This window comes from Cygnus olor, chromosome 1 (assembly GCF_009769625.2).
Source record: "Cygnus olor isolate bCygOlo1 chromosome 1, bCygOlo1.pri.v2, whole genome shotgun sequence".
Classification (NCBI taxonomy): domain Eukaryota; kingdom Metazoa; phylum Chordata; class Aves; order Anseriformes; family Anatidae; genus Cygnus; species Cygnus olor.
In genome coordinates this window covers 181442882-181462672 of record NC_049169.1, presented here as the reverse complement: position 1 = coordinate 181462672, position 19791 = coordinate 181442882, and the positions used below count along the sequence as shown (strand labels likewise).

Here is a 19791-nt window from a genome sequence, read left to right as displayed (position 1 = left end):
GAAAATCGTGATGCTATAACTCATGTTAAAGACTCGGACAATGGATAGCTGTGTGAGATACTACCCTTAATTAATTTTTGGCATGCTGTCCTTGAGCAGCATGGTGAAGAATGGGGTGCTAATGAAGGTGATGCAGTAACAGCCCCATGCTGAGGTCCCCAGCATTAGTGCTGCGATTTGGCCCATCAGTAGGTGCACAGCTCCTGCTGGGAGTAACCAAAGCACCACTTCCAAGAGCAGAGGTAGTACAGCTCAATGAGTAGAGCAGGGGGCAAAAAAATCACAAAGAAGAGGATAGTTTGCAGCCAAGGAAAGTTGGTTGTTTGCTTGGTGGCTTTGTGTCACTGATAGTGTAGTGCAAAGCTGAAGATCCAAAATCCAAGCTGTGTTTATCTTTAAAACTGCCACCATGGTTTCTGAAGATCCTGAAGATACAGAAGAATCACAGCTTTTTAAATACAGATTTAGATTTTTTTTTTTTTGTATTTTTATATACAGATTTAGATGAGACCTTGGGATATTTTGAGTACTCTGAGGGATTGCGTAGACTGAGAAAACTTCTGGACCAGGACCAAAATCTTCCCCCAAAGTCCCCAGATTTCAAGAATCTGCAATTCTCTCCCTCTCTGCCAGTCATTCTCCTGCTTCAATCAATAAGTAATGGAAAATTAAGAAAAAGAAAAAAGAGAGGAGAAATTCTCAACATTACAGAGTTATTTAAAAAATACATCTTCTCAGTGGTTCCTCTCTTCTTCAACTCAAAGTAGATGTTGAATTCTAAAGGTCAAAAGCATGGTTATTTTTTATTATTATTTGATTCTAATTTGCTTCTTCTCTAATTGCTCCTTCTCTTTCTCTTACACCCTCTGCATCGACTCCTCAACTATTCAGTCTTGCTTCTTGGCAGAGTGGCAGGATTTGTATTTCTGACTGGATGCTCTCCATACCTCCAATTTTGCATGAGTCACAGCTCTTTTACACTCCTCCTATGCAATGACTGTCATGAAGAGTTGGAAATTATAGATGTACGCACACACACAGAGATATATATACATACATATACTGAATAGATTTAATTTTATTCTGTGTCTCTTACCGTTCCAGCTTATGACACCTGCAGACATGTCAGCTGCCTTAAATAACTCCTCACCATTTTTTCCTGTTTTGCATCTCCCACAGGCTAGCTCCACAGATGCGTCAGGAATGCTTTCTGATGACTGCATTTTTACAAATGTGCAGGTGAGCTCAGGAGCTATTTATTTCTCCTATTCAAATATTTATGCTGATTTGGCACTAATGATTCGATCTCTTTACTGCTCTGTGAGGAAGTTGCTGCCATCCCTCTGTAAGACACATTGGGCTTTGGGTTGTTCCGTGTTTCTAGAGGTACAAAGTTGCAGTCCATCACTTCCACCATTGTGGCCCTGAACACAAAATAGCCTTCTGTGAAATTTTAAAAGCAAAAACTATTGAATATCAGTTAGAAAGATGATGTTTAGGTTTATCAGCATCAGTTGGCTTGTGACTGAGGTCAGGACTGGCATTCAGTGTGGATAAAGCCCAGACATATTTTTTTTGTAATATTTTCCAAAATGCTTCCATATTTTTCTCCAATTTACAGAGGATTTCCAGGGAAGGATAACAAGAAGTGCGTGGACCACACCAGAGGGCAGGTGAGCTCCAGCACAATCCAGGCCTTCCCACAGCACCAAAGGGAGAGTAGGAGGGTTATTGGCTTTAAATGATTGGCACTGCCAACATATAAGGTGTGTTTGGGTTCACCGTGTTTCCCTGTATTTAGGTTTTATCCCTCTGAAATTACACAAATTATACTTTTTTTTTTCTTTTTTCCTGCCAAATACCTTCTGCAATACAGTATCTTCTGCTGCGACCTAGACTTTTGGCATCTTTGGGATTGCATCTGGATGCCGCAATTTATCTCATTTTTTTCAGTCCTTTGGGGGGAGGGCCAGAAGCAGGGACAGAAGCCTTCCAGATATCTAAAGCACGTGGTCAGTGAAGGAGGACAGAAGGAGATGGGACAGGTTAGTCTAGGGAGAGTTGGATAGAGAAGACAGTAACAGGTGTCAGACAAATAAATACAAGGTAAAGAGAAAGACTTCTCCATGTCTGCTGTGGACAGGACTACAGGTAAGAAATCAAAAGTGCAATTAGGGAGACTCACTTCAGACACCATAAAAATATTAAAATGAGTGAAGCCTTAGAGGGTAGGTGGTGGCTGTACCACACCAGTGTTAGGGATGAAGCAAGCAAAAACTGTTTAGGCAAGCATTTGGACAGAGCATTATAGGTATAGCAGCTTTTGAGACACAGGTGGATCTGGCAGCTTCTTTAGGCCCTTCCACCCTCCTTTAGGTGAGCCCGTGCTTTAAACTTCTTCAGTTCTTCAGGCATGTCCTCTTCTTTCTTGCCCCAAACAGCCAACCTATGCCATATTAGCAAACAACTCTACCAAGAGAGGTGTATTCATGTATTTTTTTACTCTGAATTTCACAGCTCTACAGCACCCATCTGCATGTTTTAAAGGTGGCAAACTTCAACCACAACAATGGTTGTTTTATTTGCTCCTCTCATTTTCATCATTCCAGAAAGTCAGTAGAGACTGGCTTCATGCCTGAAATTTGTCCTCAGTCCAGAGCTGAGCAGGTGTCCCCTAATTTCCCACTGAGAAATACCAACCCTTGTAAACCCTTGGTACATGGCTCATTTCTCTCTCCAGCAATATCACCCCAGCAAGTGCCACCGAATGGCACTGATGCCAGATGCCATCTGAATGCCAGATGGGTGCAGTATTTTTGGGGGAGCTACCAGCAGTTTAAAACTGTATGAGTACACCCTTTTTTCCTGGCTAAACTTTGGTTTCTTCTCTGCTGGAATGTGTAATGTCTCAAGTTTCGCAACCATTGTATTATACTGACAGCATTCTCACCAGAGAAACGCTGTTCTGCTCTCCTGTGCAGGGGGAAGTGAATAGGAGCTCTCATAAGAGCATTTCATGTGCTTTGAGTTCTTCGTGAGAGAAAACATACCTAATTTTAGTTTAAATGGATGTTAATTTGACGTGTGGATTTGAATAACTGAGATAAATTCTTGGCTTTTTGACATTAAAATATATTAAGTGACAAGTGCTTTTTGCATACTGTTATTTTCTGAAAGGTTCTTTCTCTCTATACCACCTAATGATAAAGCTCGAATGCGTAAGTCCCCTGAATTTGCAGGAAGTTGCACAGAACAGTCTAATAGGTCATTTTCATCTCCGGCTTACATAATAGAATAATAATAACAAAGGTTGCAAAGCATTCCTACCATGGCTGAATCAGCTGGCTTTTTTATGGGCTGGTTATTCAGTGAGCAATAAATATTCATGGGTTTTTCAGGATAGACATAGTGCATAATTTGTCCTGAGTGCAATTAATCAGGACACCCAGCCTTATCCCACAGCAGATCACAAAGGACTGAACTTGAGTGCCAGCCCAGGTATGCCTGACAGTTGCAGAAGTCACTTGATTCTTCAGCAGCAATTGTAAAGGTTTCTACACCATGTCCTTGAGTCTTTTCAATGTAAAATCCCATATATATGGGATTATATCCCATAAGGGGAGTGAGCTGCTAATGCTAGCATACAAGAGAAAAATCATAGTCTGGTTTGACTGAGAGGAGGAGAAATTATCACTGTTGCCCTTGTTCCCCACTCTCCTGGATGTGCAGAGGGTCACAGGGAGATTTGCCTCTAGATCAGCCTCTCCAGCTCTGCCTTCAGAAGAGCAAAGCATCTGAGTTTAGTTCATCCTTGAAAAAAAACAACATATCAGAAAGGCAGGGCAAGAACAACAGCAATTTCTGTGCCACAGCTGCTTTTATCAGCAGAAGGCACCAGGTCTGTGCTCACACCACATAAAATATTGCTCGACATCCACTATGTGTTTCACTGCAGCTATTGAGGATTTTCTACAAGAAGCTCCTGCACGCTGTGGAAGAAGGTGGTGCACTGGCAGTAGTTGCTCAGCAGGTGAATAATAACCCAAATCCCTGCGTGTATCTTCTCCTGATCTTACACACACACATGCATACTCACACAGCTAAATTTATTTCCCCCTTGCTGAGGGACTTGCTGCCAACTTTCCCTCTAGCTTGCATCTGTTCCCACACGCTGCTGACTCCTGTAATCTCTCCCACTTCTCTCCCCACCCTCTGCCCCTGTCAGCTAGGCAGAGGTTGTGTGGGGTTAAACCGAGCAGGTGATGTTCCTGTCATGCTCCTGAGAAGTTATGTGGGGAGTCAGAGTCCAAACCTGGTGGAACAGCAAGAGTTTCATCATTAAGACTCATAGGAGTCTTCACTGTGACTCTTAAATGTGGAGGATTGGAAGGTCATTATTTATCAGTTGATATTCCCTCGCACTCAGCTCTGGTGAGGCTGCACCTTGACTACTGTGTTCAGTTTTGGGCTCCTCACTACAAGAAGGACATTGAGGCCCTGGAGCGTGTCCAGAGAAGGGCTACAAAGCTGGTGAAGGGCCTGGGACACAAGTCCCGTGAGGAGCGGCTGAGGGAGCTGGGGGTGTTTAGTTTGGAGAAGAGGAGGCTCAAGGGAGACCTCATTGCTCTCTACAACTACCTGAAAGGAAGGTGTGGGGAGCTGGGGCTCGGCCTCTGCTCACAGATAACCAGTGATAGGACTAGAGGGAATGGCCTCAAGTTGTACCAGAGGAGGTTTGGGTTGGAAATGAGGAGACATTTCTTCTCAGAAAGAGCAGTCAGGCATTGGGACGGGTTGCCCAGGGAGGTGGTGGAGTCACCGTCCCTGGGGGTGTTCAAGGAAAGGTTGGACCTGGCGCTTAGGGACACGGTTTAGTGAGTGACATTGGTGGTAGGGGGATGGTTGGACCAGATCATCTTGGAGGTCTTTTCCAACCTTAATGATTCTATGGTTCTATGATTCTATATAAACTGCTGACTCAGTTGGTAGAAACTTCAAAAAGTTAGGTGAGTGGTTGTGAGCTCCAGAACATGATCTCAGCCATGAAACCCTCACCTCATGGCTTTACCCACCCATTGCTCAGACTGCAAGACCTCAAAAGAACAAATAATGCTTAGGTGGCCAAGAAGGCCAACAGCATCCTGGCTTGTATAAGAAACAGTGTGGCCAGCAGGGCTAGGGAAGTGATTGTCCCCCTGTACTCGGCTCTGGTGAGGCTGCACCTCGAGTACTGTGTTCAGTTTTGGGCCCCTCGCTACAAGAAGGACATTGAGGTGCTCGGGAGAGTCCAGAGAAGGGCAACGAAGCTGACGTCTCCCTCACGGTCTGGAGAACAAGTCTTACGAGGAGCGGCTGAGGGAGCTGGGATTGTTCAGCCTGGAGAAGAGGAGGCTCAGGGGCGACCTTATCGCACTCCACAGGTACCTTAAAGGAGGCTGTAGCGAGGTGGGGATTGGTCTATTCTCCCACGTGCCTGGTGACAGGATGAGGGGGAGTGGGCTAAAGTTGCGCCAGGGGAGGTTTAGGTTGGATATTAGGAAGAACTTCTTCATGGAAAGGGTTGTTAGGTATTGGAATGGGCTGCCCAGGGAAGTGGTTGAGTCACCATCCCTGGAGGTCTTTAAAAGAGGTTTAGACGTTGAGCTTAGTGATATGGTTTAGTGGAGGTCTTGTTAGTGTTAGGTCAGAGATTGGACTAGGTGATCTTGGAGGTCTCTTCCAACCTAGATGATTCTGTAATTCTGTGTGATTCTGTGATTCTGTGAAAAGGTGTGCAATGGCTTTAAAGCAAATAGCAGCAACAAACAAGCAAACAAACTACTCTGATTTACATATATATCTAGAGATGTTATTTCAGAGAAGTGGTTGAACTGCAGCACTGTTAAATAAATGCCCGTATATGTGGCTTTCATGTTTCCAAGCCTAGGAGAACAATTTACGCTCTTCCTCTGCAGGCAGCAACACCCCAAGAACCAACCCCAGCGACAGCCAGGAGCAGCCCATCCTCTCTCTCGGGACCAAAGGCCTCCTGCCAGATCAATATCTTATCCTCCTCAAGGGTTTTTTCGTCTTCATGGAGTGCTTCCTCATCTTTCCAGACTGCTCTCTCCTCTTCCAGGAGAGCTTTTTCATCTGCCCACAGGGCTTTTTCTTCTTCCCATAGGACTCTGTCCTCATCCAGAAGGAGTTTGTCTTCCTCCCAGAGGAGCTGATCTTCTTTCCAGAAATCTGCATCCTTCTTCCAGAATGCATTAGAGTGCTTCCAGAAGTCACAATATTCCCTCCAGAAGGTTTCTGCTTCCTCCTAAAAAGCATTTTCTTCCTCCAAAAAGGCAGCTTCCTCCTCCCAGATGGGCTTTTCCTCCTCCCAGACGGCTTGGATGGCCATCTTGAAAGCTCCAATTTTTTCCCGAAATGCCTTGATCTTTTCCCAAAAGTTCTTCATTGTCTTCTGAAAGCCCTGAACCTCCTCCCGAAAGGCTTTCTCAACCTGCAGCTTCTTGAGGAGCTTCTCTTGGCGGGAGAAGAAATAGGGAGAGCAGGACATCACCTGTTAGGGTGATGGCATTTCAGCTCCAGCCATCCCTGTAACCCCGATAAGGGGCTCCTGGCCTATTAACAACCACAAATATACCATCCTTTCTTTAAAATTAAGGTGTTGTCGCTTCCACTTAGACAATTCTGCTGCACTCATTAGCATAGATTGTGATACTACAGATATTTTAGGTGAGGTCCTCTGTAGCCTGTACAAGCTGTGGACCTCTTCAGTCCCATCACATGGACTCAGTGCAGCCCTGCCCAGCTTGGTGCTTGCACTGCTGATGCTGGTGGCAAGCCCTGCAGGCTTTCACGCTGTCTGGTTTTGCTCGTAGCAACACGAGGATGAGATTTTACACTAGGATCTCTTCCCCACGCCAACCAGAGGGCCATGTGGAGGATGTAGGCCCTTAAAAGTGCTGGTGCTGCAGGGGAGTTACAGCGCCGGAGCTAAAGCGCTGCTCTAGCGTTCACAGATTTGGCTGCCAGCACCCCCCAGGGTAATATCAGAAACCTGTGTGCAGAAATGGGTCTCCTAGAGCTAACCACAGGTGGCCATGCCCTGTCCTGCCCCGTGGAGTCAGGGCCTAAGCCTCTCCTGGGGGCACACTGCCCTGCGCAACGTTTTTGGCCTGGTTTCTTTGCAAAAGCAGAGCAGATTCACTCTTGAAAGCACTGCAGAACCAAAGAAACAAGGACAAGGAGAGCCAAGGAGACATTTCCTTTTCCCTCTTGCCCTTTCAGGGTTCAGGTGAACAACTCCTTAGGATAACAACTTTGACTCTGGCATGGAGGAAGCAAACCAGGAGCCTACACACAAGCATCCAGTGCCATTTTAGGCACTCAGGCATATCTAACCTATCTGCAGGTGGTCTGGGAAATGGTAGCATGTTGGAGACCTATGTCCTTCAGGAGCTGCAGGTGGAAGCTGAGGGAGATACCCTGAGGCATACTAGGGCACAGGGCACCCACATGTTATGTGTGAGTCTGTCCTTTAAGTCCGTCTCTGATTTCTGTGCTTAAAGCTGCCTTCAGATCCTGCCCCAAGAGGCTGCCAAATCAAATTAGGAAAACATTTTAATTTTATGAGGCTTCCGTCTCCAGAACATTCATGACATAATACAAGTAAAACTTTGAGGACTTTTTCTCACATGGTACAGTAAAAATATTCCCATTTGTTCTTTTATTGTGCTCCTGAGGCAGGCTTATAAAGATGTGGGGTAATTACATCAGAGTACATTTTTCAATTAGAGCATCAATAGTATCTCACAGAAAATGACTAAACTACATCATTTTGTTCCACAAGTCTGCAAACGCTCTTTCCATTGTCATCAAAATAGTAATAATTGGGTTTCTGCAGACAACTCTAAGAGTGCAGAACTAATGGCTATCAAATCTGATCCAAGCTCAGATCCATTCTTTTACCGGAGTGAAGTCTTACGGATAGATGCAAAATGAAATGGATAAAACGACCCCTTTACTTCCTAGGACTCCTGTTCTCATTCTTACCATCTCCTACCATCAAAAATATAAGACCCCAAAGATATCAAGTGATTGTGGTCCTGCTTTTGGAAAACTTAGCATTTGTAAAACTCTCTAACAGGGACATGCAATACTTACAGAAGTGCAGTCCTTTACGGCACCTGGGTATCTGACACCCACTGGTGGCAGTGACCTGCTGGGCACCTACAGTGATGTAATTTCACAAAGCTTCAAATCACCCATTCAAAGCCAAGTGATGCAGGGTTGAGCTGAAAGGAGTCCCCGGGCTCCAGGCACAGCCTGAGCCAAGGCTGGTGCTTTGCTTCATTTTCATCCTGGTTGTTTCTGAAGAGCACCCACCTGTGGGTTGTATTGCTCTCGTCACCTCTCCTGCTGTAGGGATACCTGCTGGAAGACATGACCAGCACTTACACTAAATGTTAGACACGTGCTCAGATCATGTTTTTCAGTTGTACACCTGAATTTGGCAGCTAGGGTAGGTGCTATTGTATCTTGTGTTATTTGAACAAAATCAAGTGATGGAGCTCAAAAGCTAAGCATACATACAGACAAGACCAGACACTTTCCTGAAGTTCACCTGTGATCCTAAATCTACCTGGAGGCTTGCTTTAAATGTGTAGGCAGAGTTTTAAGTTGGTTGTTCCTACAAAGCCATTGGGAAGAAGCGATGGATGAATGGATTTGAAGATCAGGACTGTATTTATAAAAGGTATTTCAACCTGGATTTGTGTTCCTGTTGCAGCTCAACTCCTGATACTGCAGGATGTGGAAGAGGCACTTTAGTGACAGAAGGTATTGTCCCCACTTTTCTGCTGAAATTGTATTAAACTCTAGAGGAGGCTGTTTAGTTTCTGTTTGGTTGCAGACTGCTTCTGTGAGCCACAGGAATCCCTCTGTTCGTGAGACCTTGAGCCAAATTAATCTCAGTAATTGAGCCTGGTTGGTGATAAAAACAACGATTCAGCTGGCAACTCAGGACAGGTAGAAAGAATGAGATGCTTCAAAAGGAGTGTATGAGAAACCAGGATTAAAAACCATCACGATTAGTAGGAGACAACTCTGGGAAGCTGTTTCAGATCTTCAATTTTTTATCATTTTTTTTCAGACCTTCAAAGGTCATAATAGTTAGAAGAAGCTTCTACCAAAATACTTCTTTCTAGTGGAATGGCTCTGATATTCCTTGTCTGAAGTTCAGAAAGTATGTGTGTTTTTTTGTTGTTTGTTTTCTTTTGTTTGGTTTGGTTTGTTTGTTTGTTTTATATGGAATAGTTCAAATACAATCCTGTTTACCAAGAAAGTCTTGCTGTCCTAGCAAGCCTCTTGTTACCCCAACCCCTTTTCTTCTTCCCAGATGAGATATTTCCATCTTTGCAAGTGGGTTTGCCTTTGATTGTGTAAAGGTTTTTTCTCTTCGTTTAGGTTTGCTTCATCCCTGCCTCCAGGGACTGTTTCTTCCCAGAATGTTTTTATGTACTGTATGTTCCTGGTATGGCTCCCTGTTCAACACCATAGCTGGAAAACACTAATGATGGAAGGAATACTAAGGAAAACTGAGGAAGCCTCAGCTTTGAGGATCAGCCACGCTTTGCCAACACGAGCCCTACAACTCTACAACTACCTGAAAGGAAGGTGTGGGGAGCTGGGGGTTGGCCTCTTCTCACAGGTAACTAGTGATAGGACTAGAGGGGATGGCCTCAAGTTGCTCCAGGGAAGGTTCAGGTTGGAAATGAGGAGACATTTCTTCTCAGAAAGAGCAGTCAGGCACTGGGACGGGTTGCCCAAGGAGGCGGTGGAGTCACCGTCCCTGGGGGTGTTCAAGGAAAGGTTGGACATGGTGCTCAGGGACATGATTTAGTGGGTGATAGTGGTGGTAGGGGGATGGTTGGACCAGATCATCTTGGAGGTCTTTTCCAACCCTAATTATTCTATGATTTCTGTGATTCCTATTCTATGACTTCTGTGTGTGTGTGTGTGTTTGTCACTGTCCCAGTGATGGCTCGGTGCAGGGAGGGCAGGCTTGCCCTTTGGTGACATTTCTACCACATACCAGTGGGCAGCACAGTGGGCCTCAGGGTGGGTGAGTGGCTGCTTTGCCTTGATGGCCCTTCATCCATCATTAAAATGGCATTGGTCATTTTCTGACCAATGTTTATAGATGTCTCACCAGATTTTCTCACCTGTCAGGAGTCTTTAATTTCTCTCCACATGGAGGTAAGTCATTAAAGGGAGCATCTGTGTTCCTTGAAATGTTACCGTGTGTGAGGGATCAACTGCTGTTGCTGCAAGTGCTCAGGTATCTTTGGGCTTTGGAAGCAGATATTTTTAGAGAGAAAATGGGATGGCGAGAGATGGGGAATCACAAAAATATCTTAACTGACCTTACTGAGAGCCCCATATATGCCATAGGAAATCAGACCAATGTTTGGTGGAAGGAACTTTAAGCACCTTCCAGTGGCGCATCAAAGCCCAGTTTTGGTTACAATCCCATTTTGTAAGTATCAGCTTTAGAAACAAACAATCAAACAAACAAACAAAAACAAACAAACAAAAAAACACTTTCCAGAGTTCCCAGAGTCAGTGTCCCTCACTCACAGATGTTCCATCACATCATCGTCTTACAAAAGCAGTAATATGAGGGGGAGACGTCTTTCCATTGCAGCCATGCACCTCCACAAATAACTGAGAAACCATCTTAACAAACCTATTCCAAACAAACACATCAACCCTGTAGGTTCATCTAAACAAGCCACATACCCCACACCTCTGTCTTTTCAGAAGACATTTCTCATTTTCTTTATTTCTTCTCCTCTGCTGTTTCTATATGTTGTGAGGCCTCACACTACATTTAGGTCAATCTCTTATAATTTCTGGCAAATATTAATTTTGCTATTTTCCTAATACCGAATAAAGTCAGCAATGTTGATCAAAAAAAAAGACTCACCATGTGTTTTTATTACCATTACTCATTACAGTAACCCACAGGGCATCCATTAGCCATGGCACTTAGGCTGTGTACTGCACATACAATACAGGACAGTGCCTGGCGAAGTGAGGCCGAACAGATTAAACAGGAGAACTGTCTTGTCCTGTTCAGCACAGGACTGCCATGCCCTCTCTGCAGCTGCAGTAGGTGGCACCTTGAATGGCTTAATGAACTGGGCATACGTGAAAGGACAGCACCAGCAATCACCATCTCCTGGGGAGGAAACTAATGGCCAAGAGCTCAGGGAAAGCAAGGACGAAGTTTTCTGCAAATGAAATGTCACATGTTAGGGTGTGAGTAACCTGAGGTAATCAGTGCACCAAGGGAAGAGAGCACAAAAATGACCTCAGGCTTCAGTGGAGGACCAGTCCTCGTGAACATCTTCCAAAGAGGTTTCTGCAGTGTAACACCTCCAAGGTGAACACAGAGGGCGACACACCGAATGGTTAGGTTAAACAAAGAAAACCAAAACAGCCTCACGCCATCATTTTTCTACATTTTAGCTTGGAGTCAGACAGGTACCTGTTACACACAGGCAGGGCGTGAGCTGAGCAGGCTCCAAAAGGAACATAGACCTTTTCTTTCAGTTACCGCTCAGATCTCCCTAATACTCAGGGCAAAGTGTGGTCAACAAAAGTGTCACACTCTGGTTTCTGTGCCCCTTTCCTACCCCCTGAAGATATTAAGTAGGCCTTGCAACATGCTTTCTTTACTAATTTGGCTGCAGGTGAGGTAAGCTCTAGTCCTAAATCATTCTTAGTTAGTTCTTGCTGCTTCTTAAGTCCACTTGTGCTGGACTTACAGACAGATCTGAGGATCTTGTGACCCCAGCTGTAACTCAGAGATAAGGCAGGAGGCACCCAATTTAGGCAAATCAACGCTTTGGGTCTCATATGCACACTGTTTTTGAAGACTGGTGGAAAATGCTCAATAACCTATTCTGCCTCAGAGCAAAAGACCACTGAGATCTTCCTTCTGTGCTAGGTTTCTCTTGGGGACCCTACTCGAGGCCTGTATTGAATCTGGCATCCCTTGAAACTAGCTTTGGCTGTGCTACTTGCAATCATCAGCACGTATGTCAAGTGTCTTCTTTGCTGCTATTCTCTTTTCCTCCTGTGGATAAGAAGAGACCAAGATATAAAAGCACCTCAGTTATCTCAGTCTTCTGCTTACTCTCAGACCAAAACAAAAAGCAAAGCAAAAGCAGATATAAAGCAGACATCCAGCACTTCTGCTTTGTGTCCCCATCCCTCCTGCTCCTTCTGCCTCTCCTTCTTCCCATTCTTTATTTCTCCATTCAGATGATAAATTATGTTGAATTTTAAATTGATATATTTGTCTTGGGAATTGCCACTCCTGAGACAGCTGTTTGGTTTGTGCCACGTGGGGAACGTGAATGAAGCATGTGAGCGAGCTGTTATTGCAGAGGGGAACTGTGGACCAAGGAAGCAGAAGTGCTGCTCCTGATGAGACGGTATAAGAATACAAGACACCCACATCCCACATTCACATCTATGCCCATATGCATGGGGTTGCTGTTCTTGTGTGAGCACTGCACAGGACGTGATGCTTCTCCCAAGCCTGTGCTGGAGGCAATAGAACCCACTCCATGTTCTGCCCAGGGGAATGTGACTTCTTTCCCCACTCTTGACCCACTTGGGGCAGGCTGAGGTTGTGCACCAGCAGCTGCAGCTTGCCAGCCAGCTACTGGGAACTTCCTTATGTACCCAAACTCCATAAAAACACCTCTACATCTCCTCCTTGGACCTGGTCCTCCCCTGTGCCTCCCAGAGTCAACCTTTGAGCATAGTGCCATCTGCTGAGAATTGAGGTACTTGTGCAGCCCAAACAGACTGTCACATCTCACTCACAAAGGAAAAAGAAAAAGAAAACCCTTGGGACAGTAGAATTCATAACTGGGCCACAAATGATAGCACACCTCTGAGACGGATTTTCAGCGGGAGATGCAACGATAGGCCTAACGTTTCACCAAAAATTGGACCATTTGCACAAGTGAGTCTGCTTGCTCACGTATCAGCCAGAGGCCCAATTTAATCTAGCTCCGGGCTGAGCTGGCTCCTAACCTGGCTTTCATACATCCGCAACTAGATCTAAAATTGTATTTGGTACCTGAAACTCAGGATACACAGAGTTCTTGAACAGACCCAAAGAGAGCCCAAAATACAGGTCTTGTTATGCCATGCCAGTGCTGGCATGTCCAGGTGTCTAGAGAACTGTGACAACCTCCTCCTTGCAGAGCAAGATCTTGGAGACCACAGGGAATCCTCCTGGGCTCTTGATCAAATAGAAACTGGCCTGGAAGGAAGCATCACAGTTGAAGAAGGCATTTTGTTTGTGAAGGGCTTCATTGACCCTTATTGTCTCCCCTACCTGCTTAACACTCACACTCCTCCCTGGTGCTGTGCTCTGTCTTCCCTCGTTATCTGCTCCACGAGCAGTGCTCTCCTCCTCTCGTGATCCGTGCAGGTGAGCATGCCCTTGGTCCTGCTCTGGATGCCTTCTTCTCCAGCCGTGAGACAATGCTATGTTCTGCACGTGGAAACACATGGCTGCTGCTGAAGCACCTTTTTTGAGCAAACCATGAGCTGGGACTCCCACCTCCAACCTAAACATACACACACAAACATACACAGATGTGGGGGTTATTTCTGCAGGTTCTCTCTCTCATATGGGGGTCCAGCATCTCCAGCATGGCCCTAATTGCTCTCCCTTGGCCCTAACGGAAGTTTGTGGGTAGACAACTGCACCAGAGATTCCCAGCTCCCCATATCTTAGTGCTGCAGTGAACTCCATCCTCTGCTTGTTTGGAGTCACTCAACCGTTCTGCAGTATTCCTGCTTGGAAACTCTTCACCAACTTTTTGTTGCACACTGTAATCACTCGACAATAAATGTACGGTTGTTTCCCCGTAAGACTACAAGGAAGGATCTGGGTCCTTGCCTTTGGAGGATTAGTATCGTCAGTCCTGCTAACAGATATGGTGTCAAGTTTGTTCTGTTATCCTCTGAGTTAAATGCACGGACAGGTGGCAAAAGGCATATTTCGTAAGCGAAAAAATCAAATAAAACACATGAAAATGCAGTGTTTTTGTCTGTTGTCAGTGGAACAATATATTTTATTTATGGCTGTGTACAGTGGGAATATTAGCTCTGATCTGCAGAAGTGCAAATTAAACTGCTGCTTTAGATTATCATGTTTTATGCATAGTAACTTTACAGGCTTTGGCTCTTTTCATTGTTTGTAAAACCTTTATGAGTTATTAACTTTTTTTTTTTTATCAACCATATTTTAGATCTGAGAGGTTTATTCCTGCTATTATACTAAATGAGGCATTTTGCTGCTAAGAGAATTCAGCGTTTTATTCAGCTGTGATAACTTTCCTTTATTCTCTAGCACGAAGCACAATTAAGACAGAAATGTTCAGTAGCTTTATGATGCCCTTGTTGTTGGAGCTAATCCCTTTTTTCCCCACTCCATTTTTCAGGGATTCCCCAAGGATTTTACAAACTCTACACACTTGTCTAGCATCTCCCATAGTGGCATAAACAAATACATGGACCTCAGCGGGAGCCTTGGTTTTCATATTTTAAGTAATTCCACTTTCTATTAGTGCAGGTTTAAAGAACATAGGAATTTCCTGATTAATATTCAGGGCTTATAGGTAAATTTTGCTCAAGATAATTTGCACAACTTGTTACTTTGGCAGGTAGCAGGGGCAATAAGGACTGGACTTCTAATATCATTGCATGTGTTATTTCAAGGGAAACTTTCTTTGCCCAGGAAAACTCACAGGTTCACCTCCCGAGTTGCCAGTGATGAATGACAACCTGTGATGAACGCAATTCAATACAAATGACAGAAAGCTCTTTATTCACTACAGGAAAACAGCACACATTCCTGAGGAAGTCATTTTTTCGTCACTTTTCAAACACTAGTATTTTTATCTTTATTTTTATTTTTATTTTTATTTTTATTTTTATTTTTATTTATTTTTATTTTTATCCTGGCTTCCTATGGAAATGCACCGTGTGCCATAGCCTTGGGTCTTGCTGTCTGGCTGTTTCCTCTAATAACTTTTGAATCCATTTGTTGATTTCAATCCCATTTGATGGAGTCATTGAAGTATCAAAGACACAAGCAAATGAGGTCAGAACACCTTGCCCATGACCCTGGCCTGGACCCTGGCTCCAGACCCAGGAAGCACCTCCAGTTACTTTATTAGGATGATCTCCCAGCACCCAGGACTAGAGGTCCTTAGCCACAGCTGGTATCTTTGTGGCTCTTAATCTACTTTCCTAGGCAAATGTAGTCCTCCTCTGCTTGTGTGTTACATATTTGAAGCTATCCCTTACCGGACTTTATTGAAGTTACTCTTCCCATAGGTTATCCAGCACATTTGGTCCTTTCTCCATCCATTTCTTAGATTACATTATGATCAACTGCCCTGAGTAAGGAGAAGCGTGAAGCAGACAGTCTGATATTTTCTCATTTTCTGCTTTGTCTCTTGGGCATTGGCCAAGTAAACTGCCATGGAGACCAGCAAATAACGCTCGCTTCCCCAAGACAGTCTTTCAGGAAGAAGCTGAGGAACTGAAATAGCCACAGTGGCAGGTGTCAAGCCGCTCTGTAACTTACTGTGACAGTCACACACACAAAAATCTCTGTAGTGATGTGGGTGAGAAGAAAGTGCCTTGTCTGATTTTGCGTGTGTGAACAGGCAGAAGCGTTTTACAAAGTCCTTCCTGCACGGAGCTCTGCAGCTCCAAGACATCCCAGGAGATGGAGACGGTGACCCCCTGGCTCACACTGCCCAGAGTCTTTGGACCAAGGACAACAACTCACCACCCTGACAGCACTAGCAGCAGGTCACAGTCAGCATCTCCTCAAGGCTGCCTGAAATCTGCCTTTAAAACCACCAGAATCGAGCAGTTTAATGGCACCCCAAAGTGTCACTGCTGATTAGCTAGAACCAGCGCTGGTGGCGCTTCCCACAGGGACTCTTGGTCCCAGCTATTTTTCGCCGTGATCTTTTGTGATGATTGAATGCCATAATTTCTGGGATCCCTACAGCTGGTCATTAAACAGCTGGTAAGTCAGTCCTGATGACTGGTTTCGCCTGAGCGAGCAGAGCACTTCTCAGCACATAAGTATACGTTTTTTTGCCTTGAACAGTGGAAGAAATTAAATGTAAACTGAATTTCTTTCCCATGGGCTGTTTATATTTCAATGTATGAGGACATTTTTTACAAGAAAATGTGACATCCCTGATCACATGCAGCACTTAAGAAAACCAAGTCAGACTCTTCCAATTTGAAAATAACAGCAAATGTAGGAGACGGGGGACTGTTTTTGTGTTGATTTTGACTTCTGAGTCAGTGAGTTAGGAGGAAGCCTGATGGCAAAAGTACTCACTTTTGGTGAGGGTGAGAGAAAGGACCCCAAAAGAGGTGAGTGGCACAGACTCAAAATGTAATGTCAAGACTTGTTGATGTTCCAGCTGTTTCTAGTGATGTGCCAGTGCCTGGGAACAACTGGGTAGAGCGGCTTTCTGTTGGAAGAAGGAGCTTTATTAGGTTATAGCAAAGAAGAACTGGGACCGCACAAAGCCACGCTGCCTGGTTTGGCCACTCAGCCCGTATGTCCAAGTGCCCTCATGCTGCACCTCTTCAAGGACAGTGGAGAGCGTCAAGAGTCTTCTGGAAGAGTTTCCCCTCTCTCTTCATTGATCATAGAGAGGAACTGTGTTCCTGCTTACATGCTCAAACAAACTCCTTGTTAAGTGCAATGAATAAAAGCCTTTGTCTTACTCTTTGCTTGGCTGCCAAAGTCCCTTAGCGAAAACTCTCCAAGCTTCCAGCCTTGTATCTAAAGCCACATTAGCAAAAATCTTCCTTTTCCCTCTGAAATTGTCCTGCTTTACAGCTGCAGAATCGGCTCACAGCGGGATTTTATCCCGTGTTTGCTGCTGCCCCACCTCGTGCTCCCAGCTCCTTCCCTAGGACTTTCTGCTGCCTCTTCACTTGGAGCTCATGAAGGTGCCAAGCTGCCCGTGCGGGAAGTTAGATCTCTCTGATTGCTTTCAGCACTTGTGTCTATGCCCCCACCTGTACATTTTGCTGACAATTATCAATGCTGTAAGCTGGGAATTACAGCTGCACCTCCCTGAAAGCCAAAGGCAGGCTTGTCCCTTCTGAGGGAGAGCAGTCCCTTCGCCAGCTCCCCGCCAGTGACCAATGCAGCAGGTCACCTGCCCCTCCTCTGCGGGGCCTTTCTGGAAGGATTCAAAGTGCACATCCACCTTCACTAATGCTGTCGCTTATCCTGGTGAAGTGCTGTCCCTCAGATCCACTTTTCTCTTGCACCGAACAAGTGCTGTCCAGGAGGTGATGCCACACACAGAATTGGACCTGAGGTAGCAAGCTGTCACCTGCTGACGGGACGCAAGCACCCACCTAACAAACAGACCTCTACCGTAGTCACAAAAGAAAAAGCGGCCGGCTTTCCTAGCTAGTTCAGCTATGCAAAGAGCTCTATTGATTGCATCAATAGGAAGGGGGGAAATTGCATGAAGGATGGACAAAGCACTCAGTATTCACTACTGATGGTAGGAGAAAGCATTATTCATTTTTTTAATAAGAGATTTTGCGAAAGAATTGTCTTTTCTCCTCCAGCACAGCCACAGCTCTGTGGGGCCCTTTGCTTCCCCCTGCTGACACTGTGGAGCCGCCCGGGTGGGCTGTGGCTGCAGCCAGCCGTGGGAGTGGGGAAACGAAGGAGGATCGGCTCCGACGGCAAGAGCTCCTGCATCCCACATCCTGCATCCCACATCCTACGTCCCTCATCCTACATCCTGCATCCCACATCCCGCATCCCGCAGCCCCTCCAGCTGCCAAGAGGTGCACGAACAGGAGACGAGGAGGAGGAAAAGCACCGGAGAGCCCCTGTGATACCTCATCCCCGCGGGCAGGGTCCCGGCACGCTCTCCCTCCTGGCTTCTACTCAAGGCTGGATTTTGTGGTTTCCCAGCCCCATCTCCCAGGAGTGCCAGTGAAGGGGTTTGGGTCCCACGGAGCTCGCAGGTAAGAGGGAAGGTGGAGGGTGCTCTGGAAAGGTGTGGGGCGTAAAAGCCAGTGTGGGGCTGTGGGGTTTGTCAGGAGGAAGCTGGCTTTGGAATTACTTTAGAATTACATTAATTTAGAATGGTCTCTAAACATTAACTTCGCTGTGAATTTTTTAAGAAAAAAAAGGAAAAAACATTTTCTTTAGCAGCCTTCGGAGAAGAGCCCTTGCCCTGGAGGGGCTGGACCATGAGCACCAGCTGTGTCCCAGCAGGACCCTGCACCTTTCACCAGTTTTGGGTGGGCGCTGGGGTTTTAGGAAGTGCTGGTGAATCTGCCTGCTGTGCTCCTGAGTCCTGTCTGGGGCACCTGAAGCTGGGAGAGGGCAGAGCTAAGTTTGAGCAGAGACTGAATGCTGTAGGGCAGGTGTGGAAGTGGTCCTCCGTTGGGCTGATGCTGTGGGTCACGGTGCTCCTTTTCTTTTGATCCTTGTAACCTAAACATTTAGGGTGAGAATAATGACCAGCACAACATTTCAAAGCCCAACCTGCCTGAAATAAAGAAAAGACTGGGCTGGAGGGTCTGTGCTACAGAGACTTATCACTGCTGGTTGTTGGGACAAGGAGCAGAGTTACAAAAGAAGCCAGTGATGTGGGACATGGCGTTGGTGCCAGGCGGGCAGCAGCCACCGGCCACCTTCAGAGAGGGCACAGAGCAGAGGAGCGGTGTTGGGACAGGCTGTGGGAGGCGTAGGGGTGCCATGGCTCTGTGCTCCCTGGGTTGCAACCTGCCACCCCAAAAAGTGGCAACATGGAGAGATGTAGGGGCTCAGCAACTTGTCCCCCCATCACTGGCATCTCTGAATGCAAGGGTAGGTGCTGTGACGTTGTGGAAGTGACCCCAGGGAACAACTTTTGGGAGAAGGTCCAGAAGCTGACTTTCACTTTTTTTTTTCTTTTGGCTGAGTTTTCCACTTTGTATGTGGCTTTTCCAACTCTCCAGCAAAGCAGGACTGGGTACCATGTGGGGGCACATCTGACAAGGCTGCAGACTGCAAGTTTCGGACATCATTTCAGCTTTGGCAGGGATAGTTTTCAACAACCGCAAAACCATTCCTAAGCTGCCTGCCAGATGGACTGCACTTTAGCACCCTCGTGCACTGGCAAGCAGGAAAATATTTAACACTCACGGTACCTCCTGCAGATTCACTGACGAGCTAGGGTGAAGGGGCAAAATGCATTTATCCAGCAAACAGTGGCTTTTCGAGGGATTTGTAAGTCCTGTAGGAGTGAAACCCAGGGTCTGAGGAATGAGTCGATACCATCTCCTAGTGGTTATGTGTATTGTGCCCTTGTGTGAGCAGGTTTTCTGTGTAGCCATCACGATTTTACTCAGTTTTACCTGTTACAACTGCATGCCAGAGCTCTGGTTCGCCGTCATTTCAGGCTCCATCACTAGGTGGGGACATGCTCACACACACCGAGACCTCCTTCGGTTTGTCTTCATTTTTTTCCCCCTGTAGCTTAAAATAACAGCAAATTTAGACAGACCATACGTTTTACCCTCTGGTTATGGAAATACAGCACTCCTATCCAGACACGGATCTGCTCATGACAATTTGGTGTTCAACCAACTTTTAATGTGGCATTGGTTTTGTTAATGGGGCTTCTGTAAGACTTATTACCACAA

The 19791-nt window shown here is 45.7% G+C and overlaps 1 protein-coding gene and 1 long non-coding RNA gene across 2 annotated transcripts; one reads left to right on the top strand and one right to left on the bottom strand.

Moving 5' to 3' along the window:
* Nucleotides 1–5832: 5832 nt before the first annotated feature.
* CCDC70 (coiled-coil domain containing 70) lies at nucleotides 5833–6561 on the bottom strand. The gene is given in 1 exon segment (XM_040542885.1): nucleotides 5833–6561. A coding segment is annotated over 1 exon segment (612 nt). The 5' UTR covers nucleotides 6548–6561; the 3' UTR covers nucleotides 5833–5935.
* A 1523-nt stretch (nucleotides 6562–8084) lies between these two features.
* Nucleotides 8085–9158, top strand: LOC121062720. Its single transcript, XR_005815657.1, has 3 exons — nucleotides 8085–8515; nucleotides 8783–8832; nucleotides 8906–9158. It is a non-coding gene; the product is annotated as an uncharacterized LOC121062720 (long non-coding RNA).
* The last annotated feature ends 10633 nt before the right edge of the window (nucleotides 9159–19791 follow it).